Source organism: Ruditapes philippinarum, unplaced genomic scaffold (genome assembly GCF_026571515.1).
Source record: "Ruditapes philippinarum isolate M1 unplaced genomic scaffold, ASM2657151v2 ctg4079_1_1_1_1, whole genome shotgun sequence".
In the NCBI taxonomy this organism is placed as follows: domain Eukaryota; kingdom Metazoa; phylum Mollusca; class Bivalvia; order Venerida; family Veneridae; genus Ruditapes; species Ruditapes philippinarum.
The window spans coordinates 184,145-196,380 of record NW_026856634.1 but is presented as its reverse complement, the minus strand read 5'-3'; the positions used below and the strand labels follow the sequence as shown (position 1 = coordinate 196,380).

The window sequence follows — 12,236 nt, the reverse complement described above, 5'->3', positions numbered from 1 at the left end:
TAAACCCTTAAAAAATAAAAGTTTTTATACTGTCTATGTGCTAAAAAATCATTTGTCTCTTCATCTCTAATTGTTGGTTTTCATCTTAATCTTCCTTCTTCTTTTTCTCTTTCTTTAATTTATTTTCTATTAATATATTATATTAAAATATCTATCAATTACAAATAATTCAAGTACCTTACCTAATTTTGTGGATTTTTTGATCAATAGAAGCGGTTGTGGCACACATTTGTTATATGCTCTTTTCTTGCTCATCTACCAGCCATGTATTAGTTTTATTGTAATTTATCAATAATGGAGATGGACTTTAATAAGCACCTAGTGCTTCCGTCAAAATCCATTGCGTGTATTATGTAAGTATGGTTATGAAAATGTATGTATAATGTATGATTACAATATATGCAATAAATATGTTTAAACCAACTGAAAAATGATTAAGTTAACCAAACTTGACAGCGAAAAATGAGCATAATCCACTTTACAACACATATTCAACAATGTTTTAAAACATAGATCAATATATATACATATATATAGATATATATATATATATATATATATAAATTTGGAGAAAATAAACGTTCATACAGTGCTAAAGTATAAATACCCAAGTACTTTCGGCGTATTATGCCTTCATCAGGGGTGTATTACATGTATAATGTGCACACAATCGAGCACAAAATCTCAATACGTGTGTACTGTATAGTATCAAAAATTGAATTCAAGAATTGAAAATTGAGTTCAATTTTTGATACTATACAGTACACACGTATTGAGATTTTGTGCTCGATTGTGTGCACATTATACATGTAATACACCCCTGATGAAGGCATAATACGCCGAAAGTACTTGGGTATTTATACTTTAGCACTGTATGAACGTTTATTTTCTCCAAATTTATTGTTTTTTTCCACGTTCTTGTATCCTTCTTTGGATCCAGTGTTTTTGAAAGGTATTTTGTAGATGCAAATATTTTTCACAAACCTATATATATATATATATATATATATATATATATATATATATATATATATATATATATATATATATATATATATATATATATATATATATATATATATATATATATATATATATTTATTTATATACTTTTTTTCAATATTCATATAATTTACTGTGTTGTTTTTCTTAAGAATTAACACCTAAATACTAATAATATGTTACAATTTCATATAAAAGTTGCATATAGTATTACTTAAAATTAAATTGTTATTGAAACATATACATTTAATAACAGACTGAGCTGGCACGATGGCTGAAGTAGACGGTCGTTCAACTTTAACTGACATTGTTTGTACCCCTTGTTTTGAGGATGATATTAGAGAACAAGCTGTGAAATATTGTTCTGAATGTGAGGAGTTTTTGTGTACAGGATGCACACGACACCATGGAAGACAGAGAATAAGTCGTTCCCATCAGCTTGTAGACAAGAACGAGGCAAAACAAGGGTCACATGTGACCGTGACAGCAAAATGTTTATATCACTTAGATCGTGACATAGAGATGTACTGTGAGGAACATGACATGGTTTATTGTTTAAAGTGTATTGCTACAGATCATAGGTTTGCATTCATTTTAGATTAATTTCTCATTGTTAAGTATCTTTTTAAGAATTACTTAATATATGATTTGTAATAAGTCTTAAAATCAATCTTTATTTCATATTTTGGTAATAATATCATTGATATAATTGAAACCATGTGAGTTTGTAGTAACAAAATATGTAAAAAGGGTGACATAAAAGAACCAGCCATCGAAACAGTATTTTTTTTTTTTGGGGGGGGGGGGGTATATGTGTTGTAAAGTTAGTGTCACAATCATCTTGAAACATTGCAAGAAGGTAGGATAATTAAATATGTCATATATTATCTAAACTGTTTATGCGTAACATCTTTCAAAGTGATGAGCATGATGATTGGACATTATAACACAACAAGATCACCTCCATAAATGTTGAAACGTAAAGTAGAATGATCATACTTTAGAAATAATGGGGATACTAAAATATTCTTAATTTCTTGTTACCAGGTACTGTACGAAAGTGATTGCTTTAGACGACTTATCAGTTTCTACTGATCAGAAAAGAGAAACGCAATGTTTAAAAGCTGACATTATAAACATCCAAGACCATTTAGAAAATACTGATAAGAAAACGAAAACAAACATGAAAAGCATAGAGGAACAAAGAAATGACATCATTTCGCAAATAGAAGGATTTGCGCGCGGTTTGGTAGAACATATCCAGAAGTTGGAGCGTGAAGCTTTGGAAGGCCTCGATGCGGAATATTCTTTGGTCAAAGGAGAACTGGAGAAAAATATGTCTAAGTTAAGTAAAGCTAAACAAGAAATTGAGCAGGTAAGAAGTCAGCTACAAGACGTGGACAGTCTGGATAAAATACAACAATTTGTTCAGACAAAACTGATACAACAAACTTTCAACGATGCAGTAGAAGTATTTGAACAAAATGAAGCTAAGGGCATTCAATCATTGTATTTGAAGGAAAATACAGAATTAAAGTCCTCAGTCAGTTCGTCGACATTTTTAGGGTCTGTACAAAGGATAATAGAAAGAGGAAGAAGAACGTATAAAGTACGCTCACAGAAGGAGGAAAATATCGGCATGAAAATCGACAATAGGCACTCCTACATTTGTGATATATGTCAGCTTCAAGACGGTACAATCATACTGGCTGATGGTAATAATATGAGGATAAAGAGGCTTGATGTGAAATATAACATCAAAGATAGTTTGGATCTAGAATCATATCCCAGAGGTATCTGTTATACTGGTAATACTGAGGTTGCTGTGAAACTTTTAAACAACAAAGTTTGGTTTATATCAGTAGGAAGCTCATTATCTAAGGTGAGAGATATAACTGTTACAGGTGGAGGTTACTATGGAATGACATATTGTGCTGGAAAGTTGTGGGTTTCTGCTGGGAATTGTGTAAATGTATACAGTATGTCTGGAACATTATTAGATTCTATCGGTAGTAATGGCAATGGTCAACGCATATTTACATCTATACAACAAATGACCGCCAGGGAAGAAAATGTTTTTGTAGCAGACTCAAGTCATCGTGTTGTCTGTTTGACAAGGGATGGAACGGTGAAAAGAGAACTGATCGATAAGAGGCTTAATGACACATTCGGTGTATGTGTATCCAATGATGGAACCGTGTTTATTTCTGGGTATAGGTCAAACAATATCGTTATGATTGATAACGATGGAAAATGCCTTGGAGAACTAGTTTGTCGTCTAGTAAGCCCATTATCATTATTGTTCGATGACAAGAAAAACTGTTTAGTTGTTGCATGCTATCCTGACAAAATTATAGTTAATTATATCTGACATTTTACAATATAATGTGTGCATTGTTGTTATATTGCACATAGATTTTAAATGCTACAGGTGGAGAGATAGATTTACAGTAATATTATCAAACATTTCATATTCAACGGTCAGCCTCTACATATATTTACCTTCCCTGTTAAATGTATGATGATAACTCAATATCTAATCTGTTCAATTACTGATATTTTATCAAATTATATGTAGAGCTTTGCTAGGTTGTCCAGCTGTTGGTTTTGTGGGCCTAAAATAAAATTTAATTTGTTTCCCCTTCCCTACCTACCCCCCCCCCCAAAAAAAAAATGCCCCTTCCCAAAAGATTCTGGTTCTTTGGGGATGAAAGTTTTTTTTTAAAAGTACAATAGGTACAATCTTATCTGATATTTTAGACAGCCAGCATACTTAATAATTTGTTGCATATCTAAGTTGTGAATATGTAAACTGTTGCACTTCATAAATTAATTCTAATAGGTCATTATACATATATTAAGTTTAGTTATCATTATATTTATTTGCTGAGTGAGCATTAGACTGTTTACATTATTAGGAAGTCATAAAATGGTGTCACTGCTTTCCATATTTATTTGATGAAAAGGAAAATAATAATTTTCCAACTTTTTGTTCTCTGAAATCTTGTACATGTAGTTGTTTTTAACTATATATGACGCTTTTTAAATGCAAAATGTACTTAATGGTCAGTAAGGCATCAATGTTGTTTTTTTTTATCGTAGCGGAACTCATTCGGTGTCTGGAACACCATTTGTACAGAAATTCTGTCAAGCTGTTGGTTTTGTAGTCCATTTTATGTTATATATCCTAGATTATGAAAACATAGGCCATGTGTTGTATGCTATAAAAAATAATTGTAGATTGTCGATATGTCCACATGCTTTTTGTAAAACAATAAACAAATATGGACTTTTTTATCTGGCGAATATGATGTGATATGTACTGAAACAAGAGCACCGCCAGGCGGAGCATTATATGTCCGAAAGTGTTTTTGTTTTAGTAAGGATGAAGCATTTGTAAGACATGGGAATTAACTGTTCATCCTATCAATTTTAACAGATGTAGGTTGATTAATACTTAAGTTATTAATAATGACCTAAACCTTTGACCTTGACCATTCTAAAATCAATAGGGGTCTTCTAACTTATATGGACAATCATCCTAAAGAGTTTGAACATTGTGGGTCAAATGGAACTTAAGTTATGCTCCGGAAACTGTTTTCAATTTTAAGGTCATAGTGACCTTGACCTTTGACCTTTTGACCCCAAAATTAATACGGGTCTTCTACCCAATATGGACAATCATCCTATGAAGTTTGAATATTGTGGGCCAAATGGAACGTAAGTTATGCTCCGGAAACTGTTTTCAGTATCGTGGTAATAGTTACCTTGACCTTTGAACTTGTGACCATAAAATCAATAGGGGTCTTCTACCCAATATGGACAATCATCCTATGAAGTTTGAACATTGTGGGTCAAATGGAACTTACGTTTTGCTCCAGAAACTGTTTTAAGTATCAAGGTAATAGTGACCTTGACCTTTGACCTTGTGACCCCAAAATCAAAAGGTGTCTTCTACCAAATATGGACAATCATCTTATGAAGTTTGAACATTGTGGGTCAATTGGAACTTAAGTTATGCTTCGGAAACTGTTTTCAGTTTTAAGGTAATAGTGACCTTGACCTTTGACCTTTTGACCCCAAAATCATTAGGGGTCTTTACCCAATATGGACAATCATCCTATTAAGTTTGAATATTGTGGGCTAAATGGAACTTAAGTTATGCCCGGAAACCAAATTGCTAACGGACAAATTGCTTACGGACGGAAACTATTTTCAGTATCAAGGTAAAAGTGACCTTGACCTTTGAGCTTTTGACCCCAAAATCAATAGGGGTCTTCTACCCAATATGGACAATCATCTTATAGTTCGATCATTGTGGGTCAAATGGAACTTAAGTTATGCTCCAGAAACTGTTTTAAGTATCAAGGTAATAGTGACCTTGACCTTTGACCTTTTGACCCCAAAATCAAGAGAGGTCTTCTACTTAATATGGACAATCATCCTATGAAGATTGAACATTGTGGGTCAAATGGAACTTAAGTTATGCTTCGGAAACTGTTGTTTTCAGTTTTAAGGTAATAGTGACTTTGACCTTTTGACCCCAAAATCGATAGGGGTCTTCCACCCAATATAGACAATCATCCTATGAAGCTTGAACATTGTGGGCCAAATGGAACTTAAGTTATGCTCCGGAAACCTAATTGCTAACGGACAAATTGCAAACGGCCGGAAACTGTTTTCAGTATCAAGGTAATAGTAACCTTGACATTTGACCTTTTGACCCCAAAATCAATAGGGGTCTTCTACCAAATATGGACAATCATCCTATGAAGTTTGATCATTGTGGGCTAAATGGAACTTAAGTTATGTTCCGGAAACCAAATTGCTAACGGACGGAAACTATTTTCAGTATCAAGGTAATAGTGACTTTGACCTTTGACCTTTTGACCCCAAAATCAATAGGGGTCTTCTACCCAATATGGACAATCATACTTTAGTTTGATCATTGTGGGTCAAATGGAACTTTAGTTATGCTCCGGAAATGTTTTCAGTTTTAAGGTAATAGTGACCTTGACCTTTGACCGTTTGACCCAAAATCAATATGAGTCTTCTTCCCAATATGGACAATCATCCTATGAAGTTTGAACATTGTGGGCCAAATGGAACTTAAGTTATGCTCCGGAAACCAAATTGCTAACGGACAGAAACTGTTTTCAGTATCAAGGTAAAAGTGACCTTTGACCTTTTGACTCCAAAATCAATAAGGGTCTTCTACCCAATATGGACAATCATCCTATGAAGTTTGAACATTGTGGGCCAAATGGAACTTAAGTTATGCTTCGGAAACTGTTGTTCTCAGTTTTAAGGTAATAGTGACTTTGACCTTTTGACCCCAAAATCGATAGGGGTCTTCCACCCAATATTGACAATCATCCTATGAAGCTTGAACATTGTGGGCCAAATGGAACTTAAGTTATGCTCCGGAAACCAAATTGCTAACGGACAAATTGCAATCGGCCGGAAACTGTTTTCAGTATCAAGGTAATAGTAACCTTGACCTTTGACCTTTTGACCCCAAAATCAATAGGGGTCTTCTACCCAATATGGACAATCATACTATAGTTTGATCATTGTGGGTCAAATGGAACTTTAGTTATGCTCCGGAAACTGTTTTCAGTTTTAAGGTAATAGTGACCTTGACCTTTGACCTTTTGACCCCAAAGATCAATAGGGGTCTTCTTCCCAATATGGACAATCATCCTATGAAGTTTGAACATTGTGGGCCAAATGGAACTTAAGTTATGCTCCGGAAACCAGATTGCTAACGGACAAAATCTGTTTTCAGTATCAAGGTAAAAGTGACCTTGGCCTTTGACCGTTTTGACCCCAAAATCAATAGGGGTCTTCTACCCAATATGGACAATCATCCTATGAAGTTTGAACATTGTGAGCAAAATGGAACTTAAGTTATGCTCCGGAAACCATATTGCTAACGGACAAATTGCTAACGGACGGAAAATGTTTTCAGTATCAAGGTAAAAGTGACCTTGACCTTTCATCTTTTGACCCCAAAATCAATAGGGGTCTTCTACCCAATATGGACAATCATCCTATGAAGTTTGAACATTGTGGGTCAAATGGAACTTAAGTTATGCTCCGGAAACCAAATTGCTAACGGACGGACGGACGCCAGGGGGTATAACATAATATGCCATTTCGGGCATATAAAAATTAATATAGCCGAGGTCAATATTAATTTTTCAGTACATATTACATCATATTCACCAGCTAAAAAGTCCATATCTGTTTTATTATATAATGTATAAATAGCTTTTAATATGGCTTATTAAATCTGCCAGAAATCGCCATTTTTCAGCCATATATTGGCGGTATCTTTTAAAGAAGCACGCCTCCAGATACATGTTAAATTTCATGAAAATTTTGATAATGTATTTGACAGTAAAATATTGTGAGATGAACAAATAAAGTTTTTTACATATTGCAATTGGCACTTACAATCCATGCCAATAACCAAAAAGAGGTCAAAATGTGCACAAAAGCCTTTACTGCGATAGTAACTCAGTAGAAATATGGTGATAAAATACTGCAAAATCAGTCTTAAATCGCAAATAATATGTAAACTTTAACATTAATCTTGATTGTTTTTACCTTTCTTGAAATATTAGTACATTTTTTTCAATTTTCATTTTCTTGAAATATTTTTGCTCGTCTGGAGGCGTGCAGCTTTAAATGAGTGTATAAGCACGCTTATTCTTAATGTTCTTTAAAATGTAAAGAAACTAAAATAAACTAATTTGACACTTAGTAAAGAGTAATCCACGTTTTTGTTGTTGTTATGCCCCCATTTCGAAGAAAAGGGGGTATATTGCTTTGCACTTGTCGGTCCGTCGGTCCGTCGGTCCGTAGACCAAATGGTTTCCGAGTGATAACTAAAGAACCCTTAGGCCTAGGAACTTCAAACTTGGTATGGTGATTGGTCATGACCAGTAGATGAACCCTATTGATTTTGGGGTCAAGGGGTCAAAGGTCAAGATCACATTGACCTTGTAAGCAAAAACGGTTTCCGATCAACAACTAAAGAACCTTAAGGCCTAGGAACTTCAAACTTGGTATGGTGATTGGTCATGATCAGTAGATGACCCCTATTGATTTTTGGGTCAAGGGGTCAAAGGTCAAGGTCACATTGACCTTGTAAGGAAAAACGGTTTCCGATCAATAACTAAAGAACTTTAAGGCCTAGGAACTTCAAACTTGGTATGGTGATTGGTCATGATCAGTAGATGACCCCTATTAATTTTAGGGTCAAGGTGTCAAAGGTCAAGGTCACATTGACCTTGTAAGCAAAAACGGTTTCCAATCAATAACTAAAGAACTTTAAGGCCTAGGAACTTCAAACTTGGTATGGTGATTGGTCATGATCAGTAGATAACCCCTATTGATTTTGGAGTCAAGGGGTCAAAGGTCAAGGTCACATTGACCTCTTGGGTAAAAACGGTTTCTGATCAATAACAAAAGAACCCTTAGGCCTAGGAACTTCAAACTTGGTATGGTGATTGGTTATGACCAGCAGATGACCCCTATTGATTTTGGGGTTAAGGGGTCAAAGGTCAAGGTCACATTGACCTTGTAGGTAAAAACGGTTTCCGATCAATAACGAAAGAACCCTTAGGCCTAGGGACTTTATACTTGATATGGTGATTGGTCATGATCAGTATATGACCCCTATTGATTTTGGGGTCAAGGGTTCAAAGGTCAAGGTCACATTGACCTCTTAGGTAAAAACGGTTTCCGATCAATAACTAAAGAACCCTTAGGCCTAGGAACTTCAAACTTGGTATGGTGATTTGTCATGACCAGCAGATGACCCCTATTGATATTGGGGTTATGGGGTCAAAGGGCAAGGTCACATTGACCTTGTAGGTCAAAATGCTTTCCAATCAATAACTTAAGAACCCTTAGGCCTAGGAACTTCAAACTTGGTATGGTGATTGGTCATGACCAGCAGATGACCTATTGATTTTTGGGTCAAGGGGTCAAAGGTCAAGGTCACATGGACCTTGTAGGTAAAAACGGTTTCCGATCAATTTACTAAAAAGGCTTAGGCCTAGGAACTTCAAACTTTGTATGATTATTGGTCGTGACCAGCAGATGACCCCTATTGAGTTTTGGGTCAATGGGTCAAAGGTCAAGGTCACATTGACCTTGTAAGTAAAAACGGTTTCTGATCAATAATTTAAGAACGCTTAGGCCTAGGAACTTCAAACTTGGTATGGTGATTTGTCATGACCAGCAGATTACCCCTATTGATTTTGGGATCAAGGGGTCAAAGGTCAAGGTCACATTGACATTGTAAGTAAAAACGGTTTCTGATCAATAACTAAAGAACGCTTCGGCCTAGGAACTTCAATCTTGGCATAATGATTGGTCATGAGCAGCAGATGACCCCTATTGATTTTGGGGTCAAAGGTCAAGGTCACATTGACCTTGTATGTTAAAACGGTTTCCGATCAATAACTAAAGAACCCTTAGGCCTAGGAACTTCAAACTTGGTATGGTGATTGGTCATGACCAGCAGATGACCTATTGATTTTGGGGTCAAGGGGTCAAAGGTCAAGGTCACATTGACCTTGTAGGTAAAAACGGTTTCTGATCAATTAACTAAAAACGCTTAGGCCTAGGAACTTCAAACTTTGTATGATGATTGGTCGTGACCAGCAAATGACCCCTATTGAGTTTTGGGTCAAGGGGTCTAAGGTTAAGGTCATGACCAGTAGATACTTGATAACCCTTATTAATTGTTTGATCACTGGGTCAGAAGTCATGCATAATAACCTTATCACATGACTAATTGGCTGCTGATAGGGGGCATACATGTTTTACAAACATATCTTGTTGCTTTTTTGTTCTTTCTTTTTCAGAATAACGTATAACAACAAACTTGGCATGACGTCACGTCATAGTCTCGCATCTTTCGGGGAATTTCCAGAAAATATATTTTTAAAAGAAAAAAAAAGTGAATATATTTGAAAATCTATTTTTAGGGGAAAAAACATTGAATATACTCTGATATTGACCTGTTATATTTTTACAAAAAGTTGTGTGCCAGCCAATCAGGGAAAGGCATTTCAAAGCTATTTATAGATTATATAATAATTAGATTTATTTGCTGAAAGAGCATTAGCATGTTTACATTATTACTAATTAGGAAGTCATGTATAAAATGGAATCGCTGCTTTCCCGTTTTAATTGATAATAACACACCCTTCTATGTTCAAAAGGGAAAATGCATAGAAACTTTGTTAGAATATGCAATAAAATCACTGTTGACGTTCTTTATTTAGACATGTGATGTAACCATTAGACATGTGATGTAACCACTAAAAATGCAACGCGCTGAAAATAAGTGCAGAAACAAATCACGCGCAATTCAGCTTAATATCGGTAGTGGCGTAGCTGCCTAACCGCCAAATACGTACGTGGGTACAATTCTATTTGGAAGGTGAACAATAAGAACATCGTTTGAATCTATATTCCGAAATAACACATTTTTTTAAGTTTTAATTCTTTTTAATGTTATGAATGAAAACAAATAATGCAGACATTTTGATAACATCGGAATGTCATAAATGTCACAAAAAAGAAAAAAAACATTATGTAAGACAATAAGTTGAAACGAAATTGCTAAAGAAAAGTTTTTTAATAATATAGAGCTTACACTTAACGACCTTAGTTCAACTAATCAAAAAGAATACTGGAAATTGGTAAAACTTTTAGTTAAAGAAAATTCATCGAGTTGTGTAAATATGAGGATTGTTCAAAAAGTCATAGGACTAAGAGTCTTGCATATTCATATTTCATCCAATTTAGAATATTTTCATATGTATCCGTAAAATGTTTTCAACAATTTATGCATAAGTTTATTAATCTATTGTGATGAACGCGCGTTTCCTGTGATATTGAATAACCATGGTAACACACACCCGGCGCAGCACATAAAAATAGTTATTGAAGCTAAGTTGTACTTCTAATTTATTCATAATTTATACTCTGTTTGTCCATATATTCCATCAACACATTTAATGATATTTAAGTAACATTATATCTAAATTTGATGTCATTCGGGCATGAAATGGCATAATTATTTAGTTTTGAACAGATGTGGTCATAACGTTAATTGTAAAAATATGGCACTCGGTAACAAACAGAAATTCGTACGATCATTAAATTGTGCCACCAAATTGGCAATATTCTTTCAGATACATACAAAAAATAAAATTAAGAAAGGAAAATTATCCTGCCATCACTCGTTTTCAGCTGGTACAATCAATCTAAAAACGGCGAATACAAATCTCTAAGGATGAAAGCGGAAAATTGACGGGACGGTAGTGACGTCAATTGCAAAAGCGCTGTAAATAGATCGGCAGTAAACGGTACGCGGACTGTTCGGCACTTTTTATTTCTGCTTCGGGTCTACTTATTCAGTTCTCACCAAAGGATTGTATATAAGACGTTTCTATCAAACACTATTTTATTGTATCTCATTGGATATACTTGGTTTTAATAAATTAATATAATAATGATTAACGGTAACGATTAGTAGTATTTTCCCAAATTTTGTTTTTATAATAAATGATACCTTTCAATTGATAAATATTGTTATTTTACTGAATATAATAATTTTGTTTTAAAAACGTACGTTGACATACAATAATAAAATTAATCGCTTTTGCATAAGCATTATAAAAGTCCAGGCTTGTGGAATTCCCAGTTTACTCAGTTTACAGTTTAAATATTCGAGAAAAGTCGAGACTGACCGGCTATCGGGCATTTTTCTTGGAGAGTTGAACGAAATTGTGATCGCTGTCTTTCTCGTTTAATCTCAACACACATGAGACCTGATCATGGTCACAAGATTCAGACACCTACAGCCTTAGGGAGAATACTTTCAGGATGGATGACACTTGTTATATTTTGTATTTAGTTAACGACGTCATGAACTTCATTTATTGTATTGTTAGCGTGCGCTGGGTTTCGTATTCCTCCGCTTTATATAAACACGGACACATTAGCATTTTCTGATCTAGACAAAGCCAACACTTTAAATGATATTTTTGTTTCAATTGCAAATATTGACGACTAATTTACCACAATTCGAGCCAAAAACAAATAAAAATTTAAGCAATATTAATATTACAAATCAAGATGTTATAGACATATTATCTAATCTCGTCGTAAATAAAGCTAGCGCACCAGACGAAATCAGTCATAGA

The 12,236-nt window shown here is 34.5% G+C and overlaps 1 protein-coding gene across 1 annotated transcript in view; it reads left to right on the top strand.

The window, feature by feature from the left end:
* The first annotated feature begins 1,262 nt into the window (after window positions 1–1,262).
* Window positions 1,263–12,236, top strand: part of LOC132747176 (uncharacterized) — a 41,857-nt gene continuing 30,883 nt past the window's right edge. Inside the window, exon 1 of the mRNA XM_060736506.1 lies at window positions 1,263–1,583. Coding sequence (XP_060592489.1) covers window positions 1,273–1,583 — 311 coding nt within the window. The 5' untranslated portion in view covers window positions 1,263–1,272. The remainder of the gene's footprint in view (window positions 1,584–12,236) is intronic.